This window comes from Zonotrichia albicollis, chromosome 13 (genome assembly GCF_047830755.1).
Source record: "Zonotrichia albicollis isolate bZonAlb1 chromosome 13, bZonAlb1.hap1, whole genome shotgun sequence".
NCBI lineage: Eukaryota > Metazoa > Chordata > Aves > Passeriformes > Passerellidae > Zonotrichia > Zonotrichia albicollis.
In genome coordinates this window covers 8,278,382-8,298,135 of record NC_133831.1, presented here as the reverse complement: position 1 = coordinate 8,298,135, position 19,754 = coordinate 8,278,382, and the positions used below count along the sequence as shown (strand labels likewise).

General features: G+C 56.3%; 1 protein-coding gene across 1 annotated transcript; it reads right to left on the bottom strand.

The window, feature by feature from the left end:
• Positions 1-597: 597 nt before the first annotated feature.
• ZNRF1 (zinc and ring finger 1) lies at positions 598-19,690 on the bottom strand. The gene is given in 6 exon segments (XM_005490763.4): positions 598-714; positions 863-953; positions 1,046-1,151; positions 1,784-1,879; positions 18,787-19,138; positions 19,140-19,690. Coding segments are annotated over 5 exon segments (705 nt in total). The 5' UTR covers positions 19,233-19,690; the 3' UTR covers positions 598-714; positions 863-895.
• Between the last annotated feature and the right edge of the window lie 64 nt (positions 19,691-19,754).

The following is a 19,754-nucleotide window of genomic DNA, read 5'->3' as shown; positions in this document are numbered from 1 at the left end:
TTCTTTTTTTTATCCTTTTTTTTCTTTTTTTTTTTCTCATTGTAAACACTTGAAAGACGGACCCCTGCGACTCAGCAGGGGGGAGCAGTGTCCCCGCTCCCGGCGTGGGGCAGAGTCCCCATCTCAACGCTGCCGGGGCCCGGGGTGGAGATCTCCAAAAGGGAGATAGGGGAGAGGAGGAATTTCCCGTTTAGTCAGTGCAAAAAAACCGAGCAGAGCCCCCGGGCGAGTCCGGGTGGGAGGCGGGGGGTTGCCGGTGAGAAATGCCGCGTGCTCCGTTTGGCCGGCTGTCCCCCGGCAGCTTTCCCCGTTCGGTTCGGGGACAAAAGCCAAACATCATGGCAGGGTTTCGGCCGAGGGCGTCCCCGGGGCCTCCCTGGCAGGCAGAGCTCTCCTGGTGACCAGCGGCTGTGGAGGGGAGAGCAGGTCGCTCCGCTTTTCTCACACTGTCGTCTCCTGGATGTTTCTTTTTGTTTTAAGTCTTTTAAATTAAAATTTAAAAAAAAATAAAACAAAAAAAAACAAAACAAAAAGCAGAAAAACAACAGAACAAATAAAAATAATAAAATAAAATAAAAACTGCGCCGTTGTCCCAAGTGGATTCAAGTTTCTGGGTTTTATTTTTGTCTTCTCGAGGAATTTAAAGTCAGCCCAAAACTCCAGGCGGGGCAGGGGGGACGGGGAGAGGAGGTACAGCAGGTATAGCAAGGTGCCCTGCAAAGGCAGAGAGAGACCGTCCCGGGTGAGGAGCAGGAGCCCTGGCTGTCACGTCCCACCCTGTCCCACCCTGTCCTCCACTTCCAGCCCTGGATTTAAAGCCACCATGGGAATGTCCCTTCTGAGCAGCCCACCACAGGCTCACCTTAGAGAGAAGTCAGCAAGCACGCTCGGCGGGTCAATCAGAAGGATGCTCTGGGCAAGATCTGTTCACTTCAAACCATGAGTCTATACAGCTGCAAGAGGAGAGTGTGTTACCAGCATGCTGCTGAGCCTCAGGTGTCCCTGCCTGTCCCCTTGCCACCGCCTGGCTGTCCCCTCATGGTACCTTTTGTGATAAATGCAGAGGCAGGGCAGCCTGGCTATCGTGTCCCCCTGCAGCAGCTCCTCCAGGCAGATCACGCACTCGCCGGCGTCCTTGGTCAGCACGTCATCTGCGAGGGGAGGACAGGGCAGCAGTGAGCAGGGACCACCAGAGCACTCCCCTCCCTGGGATGGAGCAGAGCCCAGGGTCACTGCTGCGGGGGCAGCGGGGATGGGGTGGAATGGCAACAGTGCTGGGAAACACTGGCAGGAGGCTCCTGTGGAGGCACAGTGGGGACATGGGTCTGGGGCATCTGGAGTGAACACAACCCTTATCCTGGCTTCCAAAAATCACCAACCAGTGGGGGGTGAGCATCACTCCCACACTAGTGGTCAGGAGAGCGGTGGGAGTTGCTGGAGCTGGAGCTTGCAGCCCAGTGCTCAAGGCCAGCAAGGAGGGGAGGAAGGCAGTGACCCTTTGGGGGACAGCCCAGGAGGACACGTGCCAGCAGAGCTCCCTCTGGCACCACGGGGAGGGGAGGGGGCCCCCTCGGGGTAGGGGGCTGTTACAAAGGAGCCCAAAAGCAAAAGGAGCAGGCTTGAGCCACGACAGGGGAGCAGAGTGGAGCAGCACCATCCTGCCGGAGCACAGCCCCCTTGGGAAGCCCAGCCAAGCCGCCTGCCCGCAGCAAACGGCTCTTCAGCCACCCGGAGCCTCCCAGGGTAGCAGGACGCCGTGTCCCCCACACAGCCTGGCCCTTACCGTTGTAGGAGAGGCGAGGTTTGCTCAGACACATGATAAAGTGCATTTCCATCTCGTCAGAAGCCACAGATTTGGAGCAAATGGGGCACTTGAAACCTGGAAGGAGAGCAGAGAGACGAGCCCTTAGCGAGGGCAGCAGGAGTCATCCACCCTGCATCCCGGGGAATCCCTGGGGCCATGGGGGGCACGGCAGCGGGCAGCCCCTCACCTGCTGCCTGCATGGTGACCCTCACCCCACACAGCACCCGCTGGGCACCCGCTCATCCTGCGCCGGCCACCAGCAGCCGCCAGCGTGGGGACAGCCACCGAACAGGGACAGCCGCCGAGCCGGTGCGCTGGCCGTCCCTGTGCCCGCCGCGCAGAGGGCACGGACAGCGTGCCAAGGCACTGCACACGTGGCCATCAGCTGCTGCCAGGCCTTAAAGGGCGAGCAGCAGCCTGGGGCACGCAGCACCGAGCCACGGGCAGTGCCTGGGCACGTCCCTGTGCCTGGACAGCGCTGTCCCTGCTGCCAGAGCTCAGCACCACATGGCTGAGCCAGAAAAGCTGCAAGGAAGGAGTTTTTTTCTATGGCTGCAGCACAGGACTGGCAGATTGGAACCTCAAACACAAATGGCTGCTTTGTCCAGCTTTTCACAGAAGTGAAGTGGGTGCTCACCCCTCTGATGCCAGCCTGCCTCCCCAGAAGCAGGGGGACTGCAGGCTGATGAACCAGCTTGACCTTGGCCCTGCCTGGTGATTTGGGCTCTTGGATGAAGCTGGATGGGATGCCCAGATCTGCTCTGTGACCTTGCTTGGGGTGGTGCCAGGGTGCCACACCAGTGTCACACCTGCTGGAGCCATGCAGACCACCACGGCACCACCCCCAGCCCCACTGAGCGAGGCTGTCCAAATGCAGTTTGTAAGCCCCAAACTCACAAGGAGCAGAACCCCAAGCAGCCCTGTAGGTCACCCCTCTGGGACTCCCTGCCCTCCCACTGCAGCCTGCTCAGGGCCATGAGGTTTGTCACTGCCCAGCAGAGCAGCGCAGCTCGAGCCGAACACGCGCGTGCCACCACCACGGGTTTGCACCAGAATATCCAGCAATTCCCTGCCTGCAGAGAGGGAGAGGGTAATTTAAGGATCTGCCTTCTAAAAGCAGATCAGGTTTGACTGCAGTGCTGCTTAAGAGCTTTCTTCATATATATGCAAAGGCTGCTCAGGAATGAAAAGAAAAAGAATGTACACAAATTATCTAAGGATGAATCAGGTTCTTGTTTGCCACCATGTGGATGTGGACAGGGCATTTTCTTTTTTTTTGCTTCTTGTAAGAGACAAAGTACAGGGTGGCTTTAAGGAGAGGCAGCTCAGACCTCTGCTGTGCAACAGCCCCTGTAACTTCTCAATACTCCAGTGCTCATTAGCAGCAGTGATAAATACAGTTCACTTCCCAGGTCCTTGGATCCTGCCCCTCCAGAGTGTTGTTATTTCCCAGGAGGGTGCAGCAAGGATGAGCACTATGGATGGTATGGGATTGGCTCTAAAAGGACCTGCTAAAAGAAGAAGCCTCAAGCTCAGCAGTCCTCCAGTGGGGTGTCCTGCTGGCTGCAGCATTGCCACCCTGGGAACAGATCCCTGCCCAGCCTGGCTGAGCCACAGGATGTCTGCTCTGAGTCCAGCCCCAATTGCACCAAGCCCCAGGCGATAGGGCAGCACTGCAGCCAGGGCCTCGTGGGCAGCAGCACCGATCTGCCTCCTCCTCTCCAGCCTAATTTTACTCCTGACCGATTTATACCTTGTGGCAGCCGTGCCCATTAGCTGAAGTCGTTGGTTTTTTCCTCCTCCCAAGTGTTTACCCGCCCGGTGTATTTATAGCGTGGATAGCTCAGATGGCCTCCCAGGCTGCCTGCTGCAAGACCCAGCCGGCCTCCCCTTGCCAGACACCCTCCCGGTGCCCCTCTCCCCTGGCAGCCCGCCTGGGCCTGGCCCTGTCCCCGCCTGAACTGCTCCTGCCTGGCACGGAGGGGCTGCCAGCGCCACCGGCACCGGTCCTGCCGGGAGCTCCGGGCACTGCTTCCAGCAGCACCTCCCTGGAACGGCTGTGAAGGGCTCCCTTTGGGAAAGGCATTTTGTCTGCAACCTCTGTGTCAGGGCACGGCATTTGTAGAGGTTCAGTACTGTTCCCTGAGCTGTGTGTGGGCAGACCTCGTTTCCTCTGGTCCCCCCTTTTCTGTGCCAATGTGTTATTTTAAACAGCTGTCCCAGATCTGCCAGCTCTGGCAGCACCCGAAGGGATCCTATGAGACGTGCAACCAATGTAAAGGGAAAAGGCCCCAGATGAAACTGCCTGGTCTGAGGCTGCCAGGGCATGGCTGCCAGCAAAGCAGCAGGGCCAGGAAACGAGCAGGGTCCTCTGCAGGCTCAGTGAGCGGCTGTTGCTGTATCTCCAGGCCTATTTGCTAGCTGGGATAGCTTTAGCATGGTTATAAATAGCTGGCATGAACACTCCTCATGCTCCTCACTGCTCCCTGGGCAGCTGGCTGGGGCACTGGGACTCCTGACACCACCACAGCCCCGTGGCAAGGACGTGGGGACATTGGGCAGACAGAGGGGCCCAGGCTCAAGCCCCAGCACGTATGTGGCATCCTCCAGCCAGACAGGTCTGGGGGCTGAGCCAAGTGCAGAAGCACACACACACTTTTCTGGCTCTGCATTTCACAAGATGGAGGGGGGAAAAAAAGGAAAGATGAATACACAGTTCATAAATTCCCAAGTTTGAGCAGGAGAGAGGAGCTGGTGTGGAAAGGCCCCCAGGGCGGGGGGCTGCCCTGCACCCCAGCTGTTGGCACAAATACTTGACAGTGCAAAAGCAACTGCTTGTGTTCCCCTCCATGGCAGGCACAGGAGCCCACCACCAGTGGGGAAGGGGAGGCAGAGGTGAACTCCCCACCCCTCCTCCAGGTGACCTTTGGGTGAAGGTGATAAGCAGAGAAGCAGTGAGGCCAGGGACAGCCAGCACCAGGCAGCAGCAGGCACCAAGCCCGGTGCCTTGGAATCCCTTTACAGTTCAGGCAGGAGCCTGTCCTGAGGATGAAAGAGCTGCTCTCCACATGGCCAGCCCCCTCCAGGCCATGGTATTTTCCACATTCCCCGAAATCCCCGTTAATTTATCCTGCCTAAGCTGCCAGCCGGAGCAACGCAGAAGATTACATTTTGACAGCTGCTCATGGAAAATTCAGCTCCCTCCCTCCTCCTCAAGCCCTTTATGTCCTCCTCCCACATGCCTTAAAAAAAAAAGAGAGGAAGGGCCCAGCTATTCCTCCTTGCCTGGGCCTCCCACACCCATGGGAGGCCCGGGGGTTGCTCCAGGGAAAGGCCATGGACACTTCCCCCCTCTCAAGGCATCTGGTGCAGCTGGTGATGCTCCAGCCCACGGCACATTAAACCTGAAGCTGGCACTGTCACCTCATGCAGAAATGTGTGGGCAGGTAGCAGCTCCCAACAACAGCAAGCGAAGAAGAGGAGGGTGCTGCAGGAAGGAGGCTGCCTTGGAAAGGCAGGTTCAGGTCGAGACCTGGCCTCTTGTACCTTGCAGGAGACTTTGAGAAAGCCAAGGGCTTTGCAGGGCTGTGAGACAGGCTGGCAGGTGATCTAATCTCTCCAATGGCTTGGTCTAGAAACCAGGAGCAAGTGGCGTTGGTGCTCTCCAGAGGCTGCTACCCTCTGAGTATTTTTAGGAAGGTTACATGGTTAATTTTAGAGAGTTGGGCACAGTAGAGCTGGGAACCTCTGAAAATCTCCACCCCATGCTATGAATGCTGAAAAAGCCTGGTGGTTAACCCTCACAGTGCCAAAAGCACTGTCACAGAACTGCAAGGATTTTAGTGATGGTGGCAGGATTGAGACACCTTTTCAACTCATTTCTAAGTATCCCAAACAGAGCTGATTCTGGAGCTGGGATAGGAAATTCCCATCACTTGTGCCTACTGAGCAGTACAACAGGGTCAAACACACTGTGTCCTGAGAGGAGAAGTAGCTGCTCCCTTTGGGGGAGTGAGACCACGTCCACAGGAGCTGCCAGCCTGTCCCATCTCCCAGGGAGTGGCATGTGCCATGTCTACCTTCACCTGCCAAACCCTCCCCCTGCTGGGGGTGCCTCCAGGCAGATGGCTTCTGGCCATGGTGCCATCAGGAGCAGCCCTGGCAGGAGGACACCGTGTGGCTGTGTCACTGGCAGGTGGCTAACATGGAGAGCAGCAGCTTTTCCACTGCACAGCACCTCCAGCAGCAGGAGGAGGGACACCAGTGGGGATGATGTGCCCTGAAGGCAGGAGGAAGCAGCAGCCCAGGCACAACAGCCCACACAGCATTCACCAACTGGATCCTGGTTGCCCAGTCTCCCACTACTGCCATGGGATAAACCAGGAGCCCTGGGAGTGGAGGCAGCAACACAAACTCCCCAAAATGTGCCTGACCCAGGAGGGATCCCTTCCCTGGTGCCCAGCACCCCACAGGACACCTGGAGAGCCAGGGAGCTTGGTAAGCTCCAGGCTGCCTGATGATCATGGAAGATTTGGAAACCTCAGCTGCACAGCCCATCTCCATGTCTCCAGAGAGCATCCTGGGCTCTCAGCCAAGGGAGCTGGCTTAGACCAGGTGAGGATGCATCCAAACATGAGATAAAACCAGGGAATATTTGGCCCAAGCATTGAGTCCTTGTGCTTCCTCCTTGCTGAGTAAACCATGAGCATCCCACCTTCCACCAGGCTTCCCTAACACTGCCAGCTGAACCAGCACCATGTGGAAGCTGGAATACATGGATCATGTGGGAAAATCCTAGGCTAATGATTGAGGAGGAGGGAAAGACTGAAGGACTTTCAGTCCAAAGCATGTGGGGTTGGGTGAGGCACAGGGGTTCCAAGTCCTCCCCCTTTCTTTACCCCTTGAGGACTCCAGCACAGCCACAGGAGGGAAGAAAGGATCAGGGAGGAGTTATCCTCTGTGCCAGCCAAGTGAAGGAAATTTGAAGAGCCAAGATATTCAGACCCCACATCTCCTAGAAAATGAATTCCCTTTGGGTTTAAAGCAGCCTCATTTTTTTGAAGTGAGGGTCACAGAGCAGCACATTGGAGATGGCACAGGGATGCACAGAGCACATTCCCAGCACTGGGGCACAGCAGAGACTGGCACCATGAGTGTCCCCTCACGAGTGGAAGCCACCATGGAAGTGATGCTCTGCCAGCCTCAGCCATGCAGGAGGCAGCACCAAGTGCCTGCAGGCCAGGGCACCCAGCAGAACCAGCCAGGATCCACCTCCCCTGCAGAAGGAATTGGCATCAGCTGCGGGGGCAGAGGCAGGAGCCAAGGTCCAAGGCAGCCCTGCTGCCCCAGCAGGACTCAAGGCACTGGGTGAGCTCCACCATGCTGGGCTATTGTGCAGCACAAGGGCTGACACGAGCAGGGACACGTAGGCAGGAAGGAGTAAAGCACTTAAGCTGCCTCATTTGCCAGCTTTGAAAAGGGAGCGTCCTTCCTCCTCATTCAAGGCTGCAGAGAGGCTGGAGAGCACAAAGGATGGGCCCAGGGTGGAAATAAGATATCACACCTTCCTGGGGGTGGAAGGAGGCAGGGCTGGGGGATGCCAGTGAACCAGCTCCAGATGATCAGCCAAGCAGGGGATGTGGCTTGGAAAGAAACTCAACCATTTGGATGGCACAGCTCTGGATGGCAGTGCTTGGAAAGAAACTCAACCATTTCTGCTGCCTTGGCAGAGGGATGGTCTTGCTCCATCCCCATCCCACCCCACACTTCCCTGGTGATTGAGTCAGCTCAGCTTGCTGGGAAGGGAGAAAAGAAATGTTTGTCATATGAAAGCAGCACCCCAAAAAGAAGCTACTTCAGTGCAAGGCCAGGTTTTCCAAGGTCTAAGAAAAGCTGTCCCTGGTGTGCAGTAGCCCCTGGCAAAGGCCACAGGTGGCAGCTGTCTGCTGTCAGGTCAGCCACACACCAGCCAAGGGTGGCAGGGATGTGCCATGGAACACCAGGCTGGCCAAGGGCAGCACAATCCTAATGCTCCAGGCATTGTGTTCTGGAGACACCTCTGTCCACTCCCACCTGACTCAAGCCACAGAGATGTAGCAGCAAGGACATGACATTAGTGCTTCAGGTGGGATGCAGGGAAATCAGTGGGGTCAGAGAGATGCAGGACACAGAGGATGGGGCTGGGTGACACATCACAGAAACCCAGTGCTAGCTTGCTGCAAGCCAGGAGGCAAAGCTATTTCTTTTTTAGCCAGTTGGGTTCTTATGGAGGTGGTGGGGGAGGATGGGAAGAAGGAGAACAGATTGCAATTCTGGGGCTGAGGAAAGCTGGAGAGTTGCAAAGGAGCAGGAGACACAGGAGAGGGAACCCCACAGGAATATTTGCTCCAGAGCACCCAAAGCTATTGATTCTCAGCAGATGGACACACCAAAGCCTTACAAAACAAAGGGGCCTGGTTACATGGTCACTGGATGTCCAGACACCAAGTACCCTCCTTGCCTGACATTGTTTGAATGGTGACCCTTTTGTGGTTGCAATTGCAATTTTTGAGCAGAAGTACCTGAGCTAAAGACAGAGATCACCTCCCTCATATAGCTCAGGCTATACTGCAGGATCAGTTCCCCCAGTCTGGATGAAAAAGGCAACTTCTCAGGGTCACCCTGTCTTCTGGCAAGTCCTAGTTTACTGCAGAAACACTCCCCCAGCTGCTGGGAACAGGTTTCATAAGTATGTGTAGCCCAAAGCTAATTTTAGCACCCCAGAGAAGAGCAAAGTTAAGCAGAGGGGTCCTGGGTGATAGCCCAGCGAAGGCATTAACACCTCCAACTCCTGCTGTCGGGCTGCAGGGCTCACATTTACCAAGTTACAACCTGCCCAGGGCTCCTGCTAGTCACAAAACAGCTCTGGGGCCATGGCATGGCTCAGGAGAACTGCAGGGATGCTCTGGTGCTGCCTCCACGCCTCTCAAGGGACGCTCAGGTGCTCAAATCCACTGCCCAGAGCGGACACGGATCCTGCAGGCACACCTGGGAATTTCCAAAGGGTTTGCCTGAGTGCCTGCTTTTTTCCTCCCACGTGTTTCTCATAGGAAGGAGGAGGCCCAGCCAAGGCCCTGCTGAGGGCAGCCATCATTGGCAAGGTGCACAGAGCCAGCAGGGTGTGAGGGGTCCCAGTGCTGAAATGAAGGAGCTCTCTGGCAGCACACTGGGATGCAGCAATTTGGGAACCAGAGCAGGAAGGGGCAGAATGTGGCACTTTGACTTGGCAAGGCTGGGAGGGAGCAGCAAGGCAGTGTCACGTGGGGACTGTGGGGTGAGTCATTTCTGACTAAGACATCCGCTGGGGAGGCACCCACGGAGTCCCCAGCGACAGGCTCCAGCACTGAGGAGCTGCCAGCGGAATTCCCGCTTCTGGAAAGGTTGAAGCACCAAAGGCTGACCTGAGCCACTCCCAAACCCAGCTGGATCTGACTCCACGGGGTGATTTGCTTCCTGACCCCTGGGTTTTCCCAAAGCAGGAAACCTGTGCTCTGATGCTGCTGAGGTTCATCACGCCTCATCTTCAGCTGATCTCGTGGGAGGATGATGGGACACTCCAGAGGCACATGATGACATGCCCTGACTTTGTGATGCTGGGAGTATGGCCAAGCACTGATGGCACCCAGGTACCCCTTCCTGCCAGGGGTGATCCCAAACAGCTCCTGGGACACCTCCTCCCCAGGCATTCCACAGCAGCACTGCATAAAGAGCACCATGGAGGGTGTCCTTGTGCCTGGGCCATGGTGGCAGGATCACTGAGGCAGCTGTTGTCCATCAGTGCAACATCCCCAACCCTTGGGGGGCATGAAAAGAATGACACATTGCTTTTTTGGGGTGGAGAAAGGGCAATTTTTATGTAGTGGGCAGCAATCAGAGCATAAAAGGCACACAGAGCTGTACCCACCCACAAGAGTGCATGGCTAGGGAACACTTGTGGACAGTTCACAGTAGTTATTTCTGCACAAAGACAAAAAAAATTTGAAATTTTTCCATTACTGGGAAAAAAAATCTTAGTGAGGAGCATGCTGTAGAGGAAGCCCTGACCTCACCTGCCCCTCACATGGAGGAAAGGCTGCATGGCACAGAGCATCTCCCTGCTCCCCAGGAGAGGCTGTGCGTGCTGAGGCACACCCAGTGAATGCCCCAGCTACCAGGACAGCAGCAAGGGGAAAAAGCAGCTGCAAAGCTCAGGGTGATCACCCTTGTCTGTTGTACTTGGTGCAGAAGGGGAGGGATTCTCCACAGCACCCAGACAGGCAGCATGAGCACTGCTTTGACAGCCAAAGGCCAGGGATTTGGGAGGGAGATCTATGCTGAGGATGGGGATACCCCACTCCAGAGCTTCCCAGCTGCCTTTGCAGCATGGAGGAGGCTGGCAGACAGAGCCAGCTTTCTGCAGCCCTCCAAAACACAAAGCACAGCATCTCAGAGCAATGGGCCCCTCAAGAATGGCAGGGTCTGCCCACACTGGATCCTGCTGGAGAGGGCAGGAGGGGCTGCACACTGTGCCACAGGCAGGAACAACCCTGCCCAGGTGCCCCACCTTCTCTGTCCTTGTGCTTCAACATGTGCCAACCTCCAACGTGAAAAGGGCTCCTTCTGCAGAAGGAGACAGTGGCGCTGCAGATGACAAAAATCCCAGACAGCTGTGGGGTTTGAAGTTCTCTCTTCCCCATCACAAAAGGCAACAGCCAGAGGAGCAGAGAGTAACCCCACTTCCAGAGCCAGGCAGGGCCTTGTGAAGCAGCATCTTCCCATGAAACATTCACCCAGGACTGGGTGCAGGGTGCCACCTGCTTTGTACCTGTCTACAGGGAGCAAAAAGAAATCAAAGGCATCTAAAAAACCCTCAGAAGGGTAAGATCCAGGCAAATAGCAGACTTCAAGAGCTGTGAAATCAGGCACAATAAATAAGCAAATGGACATTAGTTTCAAAGCAGCAAGATCTGACTGGGGATGAGCTGAAACGCCAAGGCAGCCAAGGCAGGGTGCTCAGCCTCAGCCTGTCCTGCTCAGCACCAGCTTACCTGAGGTTTGGCTCCAAAACTGATCTCAGCTCAGACTGACTCGACCTCCCTGCAGACAATAACTTGGGCATCTGCCTAGAGCCAACCTCACCTCCTTTTCCCTGGCTACACGTGTCCAGGCCTTGGATGCATGGATTGAAAGGTGGATCTAATTCCCCTGCAGCGCTTCTGATGAAGTGCAGCTCCATCACCTTGTAAAAAGAGCTCCTAAATGAATGACTGCAATTACCCCAGCTGCAGGAGAAAGTGCAGCTTTTCCCCTCACTGGTGACAAAGGCTTCTCCAAAAAACAATCCCCCAAGCTGTAATGAAACCATCCAAGATGTGAAGAGCAGAGCCCCTGGCACCAGTCTCAAATCACTGAGCTGTGATCACAGAAACTCAGAGCCATGATGAAAGCCAGGGGGAGAAAAAAGAAGGCAGCAACAAGCAAAGAGACACAGAGGACATGGAAATGCCAGTGCTCTCATCCGGGAAGGACATAAAATGCTGGGCAGGGACATGGGACAGGGTCAGCATCACTGAGTTCTCCTGCCTGACTGCTGCTTTCCCCCTCTTGTGTTGCAGGCAGCTGGCCTCTAAAAATACCCACTGTTGTCACGCTGTCCTGCCTGCTTGGGCCAGGAAACTGCTCTGAGCAGCTTTCAGTTCCATTCTTCATCTGCACTGCTGTGCATCCCTCACCAGGACCTGTCCCAGCCCCTCTCCTGTGCCTGGCAGGTGACAGTCTCTCTGGATCTGTGGCCATAACTTGACATAAACTCAATTAACCAAGGGTGCTAACAGGGAATATACAACCCTGGGAAATTTCTGCTAGGGTTGCTGAAACTAGCAAAAGGTAAATATTTCTACAGCATCTTTCTGCTTCTCTGCAAAGTGCCACAAGACTGCTCCAAGGCTCATAGTCTAATTTCATGCCACTGATGGGAACCCCACAGCTACATGAGTGTGCATGAGCACAGGGAGTCACAAATTGCCCAAACTCATTGAGCCCATGACACCACCAGGGTCAGCCTGGTGCAGATGCTGGCCAGCTCTGGCCTATAGGGAAGGAGGGGAGAGAAGGGTCAGCTTCACCTCAGAGGTGCAGCACAGCCTCTCCAATGGTGAGGTACCATCCCCAGTGGCAAACACACCCTGGATGGACACCCCCAGCTGCCCACAGACCCACACTGGGTCTGAGTGATGCATCTGCTTGGGTTCAGGTGGTGGCACATGGCACAAACCTGGAGGCACGGGACCACAGCAGGCAGCACCAATGTATGAAACCTCCTGCCAGCAGCACAGAAATCAGCCATGAAGATCTGCCTGCTGCTTCTCAGGCCTTTCCTTCCACCTTCCTCAAATCCCAGATTCTAGGGACCTGCAGCGGGCTGGAAAGTTAAACCAGGACAAGAGAGAAGCAGAGCCTGTCCCCCAGCACAGGCAGTGCCCTCCCCCGGCTGCAGCCCAGCAGGGCAGGAAACCTGCCAGCAGCGGGCTCTGCCCACGGAAACGCTGTGCAGCAGCACGAGAAGAGGCCCCAGGCAGCAGAGCTTCCTGAAGCTGCACCTTCAGCAGCCTCCCATCACAGAGCACTCAGCAAAAGCATTCAGGCACACAGCACCTGCAAGGGACAGCAGGAGCACCCCTGGGGGGACTCAAGCCCCCAGTGGGTTCACTCCCATTTGAAACCTGCCTGGTGGAACTGGTGGAGAGAGGACATTTAAGGCCCAGCTTTAACCAGTCTTGCTCTATCTGAAATTAAAAAATTGGTGCCCCTACAGGGGGAGGCTTGCTGTACCCTGATGTACAGCCAGGCCAAAGCAGGTGGGCAAAGTGCTCTGCATCAGGGCCTGCTGCTTTACAGCATCACTTGGCTGCTCATGCACATCACTCCCAAGCCCTTGTGATTTCAGTTTTCAAGGGAACCAGGAGAAAGCCAGGTCACATTTACTCAAAACCAAGTACTCAGCACATCTGGGGTTTTGGTGTACCAGCAGCAGATGCCATAAAATGCACCTCGTGGTTGCCCACCATCTGCTTGGGGCACCACAGGACTGGTCCCTGCAAAGGGAATTTATCTGAAGAGCCCTTTGCTGCCTGTCTGATCTGTCACATGAGATATTACATCGGAGGGGGGAAAAAAAGCTTCTTTTTTTCTCCTCCTCCAAAGTGGGCTTTTCTCCCTCCCTGCGCTTCTCTTGAAATTAATTTTCAGCATTTAGCAGCATTTTCCCATGACTCTGCGCGCCTGCCTTGGCCAAGTGCCAGCCTGATACTGCTCCTCCACCAAAGATGTCTGTATCTGATTGATGCTCTGGCCAGTGAACGGGAGAGAGAGGAGAGAGAAGCCTTAATAGCACATTAATAAATAAGAGAAGCCTTTACGGTTATTCCAGTCACCGGAACAAACATCTCAGCAAAACAAACCAGCATGGGATAAACTTACGTCACAGGCTGGGAAGACAATCCTGGCTGGGAAGTGGGTCAGCCCAGGAGCACGAGAGCATCATCCTCAGCATCTCTACAAGATACATGAGTGCAAGAGGGAGAGGGCACCCAGCTACCCTGTGCTGATTTATGCACAGGTCTATAGAGCAGAGAGCACAGTTAATGCGCACAGGAATTGGTGCCTCGCTCCTGAGGGAAGCAGCTGGGATTTCAGAGGGCACTGGGGAGGCAAAGCAGAGCAGAGACAGCCTGAGCTCGCTCTCGCTGGAGCCTGAAGATAACCGCTGCCACGGCCGGCCCCGCGCGCACCACGCCGTGTTGACGCGCTCCAACCTCAGCTCCAGCCTGGTGTGCACTAAAGTGCCTCTGAGCCTCCCATCTTCAGGTGTTCAGCACTGTGATCTTCCAAGGCAGCCTCTGCCTCTTGCCCCATCCCAGGTGGATGGTGCCCAGCTGGCTCAGAGAAGGCAGAAGCACAAACACATCTCTCCAGACCTGGAGAGCCCAACAGCCGAACACCACCAGTGTGGGGAATCACCAGGACTGTTACAGTACCCACTTCCCAAATGATCCACAGGTCTGGCAGTGATGCAGGTGCTTGACCTGGCTGTCAGACAGTAACCAGCACCAAACCCACAAAAAGATGGTTTGAGGACAGTAATCTTTGGAAATTTCCACTAGCAAAAATAGATTCAGAATGGCAAGTTCGTGCAGACCTTGGGGTGCCCTTCCCCTGGCCCAGCTCCTGGAAACGGGGAGGGAGGCACATATGATGTCTGCATGTTGAAACATAGATTCAGTTGGAAGGGAACCACAAGGATCATCAAGTCCAGCTCCTGGCCCTGAAAAGGACAACCCCAAGAATCACACCATGTGCCTGAGAGCCTTGCCCAAATACTTTCTGAGCTCTGTCAGATTTGGTGCTGCAATCACTTCCCTAGGGAATCTCCCATTGCCCAACCACACTTTGGGGAAAAACCTTTTCCTAACATCCTGTGTAAACCTCCCTTAGCACAGCTCCATGATGCTCCCTTGGATCCTGCCAGTGGTCACAGAGAGCAGAGATCGGTGCTGACCCTCCAGCGTCCCTCCTGTGGAAGCTGCAGCCCACAATGAGCTCTGCCCTCAGTCTCTTCTCCAGGCAGAACAAGCCAAGTGACCTCAGCTGCTCCTCATATGGCTTCCCCTTTAGACCCTTCACTATCTTCATGTCCCACCTCTGGATGCCCTCTCACAGCTTTATATCCTTGTATTGTGGTACCTAAATCTGCACACCAGACCTGAGGTGAGGCCACAGCAGTGCAGAGCAGGACAATCACCTCCCTTGAGCAGCTGGCAGTGCTGTGCCTGACACACCATGGGACACAGTGGGCCCATGTTAGCTGCCAGAACACACTGGTGACACTGGTGGCAGGACAGTCAGGGCTGAGAGCAGCTGGGCAGCAAGCTACAATTCAGCCTTCTCATTCTGGTGGAGACTTCAATGGCAGGATTTCTGAAGAGCAAGGATTGCCAGGCACCAGCGAGAAAAGGCTCAGGACTCAAAGCTGTGGGGGCACAGCAATGGTTCACCACAGACAGGCCTGTTCCCAGCTTGCAGAGACTGGAGCAACCCCACACAGGAGTGCACACACACCTTGAGCTCACCCTCCAACAAACAAGCCCTATTTCCCACCCTGTTACTCTGGAGCCAGATTGAAGAGCACTTCCAGCCTTTTTTGCTCTCAAACTGTGCCTGGAGAAGGACTGAGCCCAGCACCCTGGCTGCCATCTCTGCACTAAAATCCCTCCCATCTTCCTCAGGCTGGGGCCTCATGCTCCAGGAAAGTGCTGCTGAGAACACAGCAGCTCATTTGGCAAAGAAAGCCTCCTGACACTGGTGTTACCAACATCCAGGACAAACAGCTTGCTTTGTCAGTGCACAGCAAGCCCGTGACACTCCTGGTGGTACTGCACAGGAGGATAAGCGAGGCGTTTCCTTGGGCTAGCCAGCAGACAAGGAGATATGGATTTATTAGAGCTTCACTCAAGGGCTTTGGGTGATGAGTGGGATTTCCAGATAAACTTTAAGCTACTTACAGCCTCTGCAAACTCCCTTAGATCCTCTGATGAATAACATGAGAGACACTGAGAGAACCACACGAAGCTGAAGACATGCAGCACTAAACCACACATCTCCCTTTTCTCCCTTCTTCTCACTATCCTTGGCTTTACTGAGAACTCCTAAATAGTCATAAACCTACAGAGGCAGGGTCAAGTGCTACAGGCAAATTCCAAAGTTGTGCAAGACGTGTCTTTTCCAGTCATGGAGGTCAAGAAGCAGATCACAGAAACCCTGGGCAGACAGGGAAATCCCAGAGCAGTTCTGGGTGGTGCTAGAACAGTTACATTGCTTGTGTAAGGCAATGATTGGGAAAATCCCCATCAGGAAATAGGACTCACCCACAGAGGTGCTGTCCACTCAAAGGAAGGGACAAGCTCCACCATAATGGAGTCAGAGCTCCCTGCCCACCCCATTTGGAAGATATATGCAGGCTTCACTGTTCACAAGAGCAGCAGCTCTCCTGCCCTCATCCTGGGACAGGCCAGAGGCCATCAGCATCTCACTGCTCCTCCAACTCAGGCATCCCAGCAGCCACAGTGGAGCCCAGAGGGAATCAGCAGTGGGCTTTTCTCACTGGCCAGCCTCATACACAGCACCTTACAGTGATGCTGCAGCATTCACTGGCTTTGGGGACCACTTTGCAACCTCCCTCTGTACAATCCTCAGCACAATCCTCCTCTCTTCCTCCCCAGGCACATCTAGCTCTTCTGCAGGCTTTCAGCTGCAGAAAGGGGAAGGAGGGACACCAAGCAGGGAAGAGAGCTCAGTCTGCCCCAGCTCACTCCTCAGGGTCCCTGCTGAGGGCCTGATGAGCCATGAAGCAGCACAGAAACTCTGCATGGCAGACATAGGAAGCAGCGAGGCGCCAAGACTATCTGTGTGCCCCCGTTATCACAGGCACGCTGCTGCAACAACAGCACCTTATCACTGCCCTCGAGTCAGAGCTCCTCCCTGTCCCACTGAGGACCCCATAGAGCTCAGCTTGCACTTTGAGCTCCCAGCTCATCCCCCAAACCCAAGTGCTCCCTGAAAAACATGAATGCAAGAGAACAGCACCATCCAGGTCTCCAGACAGGGGCAGGCAGGGCAAGAATCCACTCTCCAGCCCTGTTATCCAGAGGGTTTGGGGGCTCCTCTCCTCTCCTCTCCTCTCCTCAGTAGCACAGCAGCTCAGGCAGATCCCAGGGATCCCAGGCCTCACGCTGAGTGGGTTTGGCACATCGGCGGGTCCCCTCATCCCCACCCTCGAGCCATCCTCCAAGGGAGCAGGGACAGTCACGCGCAGCAATGTCAAAGCTCCTCTCCATTTACCAGAGCACTGCTGCTTCAGCACTTTCCAGTGGCTAATGGAGTGGCTCAGCACCATGAGAGGAGCAGGTCGATGGGGAGGCAGGGGGGAAGACACAAGTAGCTCCTGACTGCCCTGCTGGAGGTTAACCAGCTGCAACGGGAGATTAACAGGAATTTCAGCAATCTTGCGGTGGCTTACTTCCCCCCTTCCCTGCAGTCTCCAAATCCTTCATTAACTTCTTACACTAAGAGAAGAAGAGTGCAAAAGTTAAATGAGCTCTGACAAGTTTTCAAAAGGGTTTTTAAGCATCCTCCATCCACTCCTTTTGCTATTAATTAGCAACGAAGAACCACCACCAGGAGAGGCTTCGGTACAGAGTGAACAGCTCTTGCTGCTGCCCGTGCACGCCTCAGCTCAGCTCAAATGCTCTCAGAGGGCCCCAAAAGAGGCACCAGAGAAACCCAGTTCTTGCAGTACTTCCTACAGCTCACGCTGCAATCTTTCAAGGACACCGTGTTTAACTTCGCAGCACTGCACTAACTCACTCCAGCGGCTGGAAAACAGCTCACTCCATTTTGCAGCTGGTTTATTTTTCTGAGCAGGTTTTTGCCTCTCAGCATTGCAGTTTAAAATGTAACTGATACTCTCTGACCAACCACTGTGAGCTGCAGGGTGTTTCTGTAATGAGACCCTCCTCACTCGAGCACCAGGCACTGCAGAAGCCCCCCTGGCCCTCATTCCCACAGAGGCTTGTGGAATACCTGGAAGGATGCTGTGCCTTCATGTTTCTCTCTATGTTTAGAAACCAGAGCAGCAGCACAGTCTGTACAAGGTCATGGAGCAAGAAAGTTTGCAGGAGCACTTGGTCTCAACTCTGGTGCCACATGCCAGCCCTCTCCATCTGCCAGGGAGCATGGCAAGTGCCTGGCTTATCCAGATCAATAGGAATCAGACTTGGGGATGCAGTGCAAGACACACAGCTTCCATCTAACAGAGAACAGCAGCCCCTGGAGACTGAGCAAAGCAAAAAAAATCTCAAGATTTTTTTCTTTTCCCAAGAAGTAGGAAAATGGGCCCCACGAGACTCTTCTTGCACTTTGTTCTTATCCACTGCTTCAGTGTCAGGCCTTCCTGAAAATGAGGCATTGTCCCAAGGCATATTATGAAATTCCCAGACCACGTCACACAAGGAGAACACAGCATTTGCGAGGGGGACGGGTGGGAGAGAAATCCCAGACTATTCCAGGAAATACAAGGAGACATCCCTGAAATGACTTCCCCTCCAGCCAGGAGGGGAAGGGAGGACCTCCCACCTCGCTCCCTGTACCCAGGCAAAACTAGGTCAGTGACACAGCCCTGCTTGCAGGGAGAGCTCCTCTCCAGACACCAGGACACATGGAAGAGTCCAGCCAGGAGGGTGAAGGGGGTAACCTTGCCCCTTCCCACAGCCTGACACGTTTCCTGTAAGAGAGCCCAGCTGGCCTCCCAGCCCTGTCAGAGAGGCAGGCAGTTCCTCCTCTGCTTCCTCCTAAGCAGCACAACCCTGCCAGCTGGCTCGAAAGAGAAAACCCACTTTGGCCTTTCCCTGGCCCTTTATCAGACAAAACAAAGGGAAAAAAAAAAGATCCCCACACCTTACGTTCAAAGGCTTTCTCTGCTTCTTTCCCAGTTTCTAAGGCTATGAATTGCTACACCAGACTGGCAGCCCTCACAGACCTTCAAAAGAGACAAGGTGCTCAACCTGGTTGCAAACCCAAGGTCTTGAGCTACAGCACCCTCAAGGCCACTGTTCCCCAGGTCAAGGGGGGATGGGGTGGGGGTGCCACATCCACTGCTTCATATCCTAGAGCCAAAACACCTCCCTTCCAGAAAGCCTCCTCCCTTCACAACCCCTTCCCTCCCTTGACCTTGACACAGATGCCAGCTCCAGCATGCACCCACCCGTCTGTGCCGGGGAGGGGATGGGGATGAGGGTCCAAGAGGGGGTCAGCTCTCCCTTCCCGGCCGAACCGCGCCCACCGCCGCCCCCGAGCACCCACGGAGGGAGGGAGGGGAAGCCGGGGGAAGGCTCCGGGGAGCCGGCACTCACCGCTGTGCGAGCTGAACCACCGCGGTGCGATGTGAAGGGGCAGCGCGTCGGCCAGCGAGGCCCTGGCGCCCAGGTACAGCATCCCGTCTCTATGGTGACCGCCTCCCGTCTCCTGGAAACCGTTGCCATGGGCGTACGTGGAGTCGGAGCCCGGACCGCCGCCGCCGCCGCCCGGGGCCCGCTCGGCCTCCCCCGCCGCCCGTGCCGCCGCCGCGTACAGCCCGAAGGGGACGGCGCCGGCCGCCGCCGGGTCCATGCCCATGCCGGCCACCGAGCTGACGGAGCGGCTGCGCAGCCCCATCGCGCCGCCGCCGCCGCCCGCCCGGTAATGGCCGAAGGGGGGCGGCCCCCCCCCCTCCTCCCGGCGGCGGCACGGCGCTGTCATCCGTCGACACCCCCGGGAAGGGGCCCCGCGAGCGGGTCGCCGTGCTCTGCTTGCCCCCCATGTGGGCACCGCCGGGCCGGAGGGAGCCGAGCGACAGCCCCCCGCGGGGAACGGGGCCGCGCCGCCCCCGCTGGGAGGCGAGAGGGGGCGGAAGGAAGCGGGGGGGCGCGGGGAGCTACGGGCGAAAACCCATCCCCGCCCCAGGCATCCTCCCCCCGCCGGGTCCGCAGGGGCGAGGGCGCCCCGAGTCCGCCGCCGCCACCGCCGTCACCCCCGGCGGAGGCCGCCGAGGGCTCCGGGGCCGCGGAGCGGGGAGGGAGCGGCGGGGGAGGGGGGGGCTGGACGCCGGCAGGGTCGCTCCGCCCGCCTCGCTGGTGCCCGGGGCGCGGCCGGGAGCCGGGCGCGGATCAGCTGCGGCCCATGGGCGGCGGGGGCGGTGGGGGCGGCGCGCCCCGCTCCGCTGCGCTGCGCCGGGCACGGCCTCGCTGCGGCCGCCGCCTGGTGCTGGGCGCCGCGCCGGAGACAATAGCGGCCGGCAGCACGCATGCTCCCGCCCCCGGCCCCCCCGGCCCGCCGCCCTTAA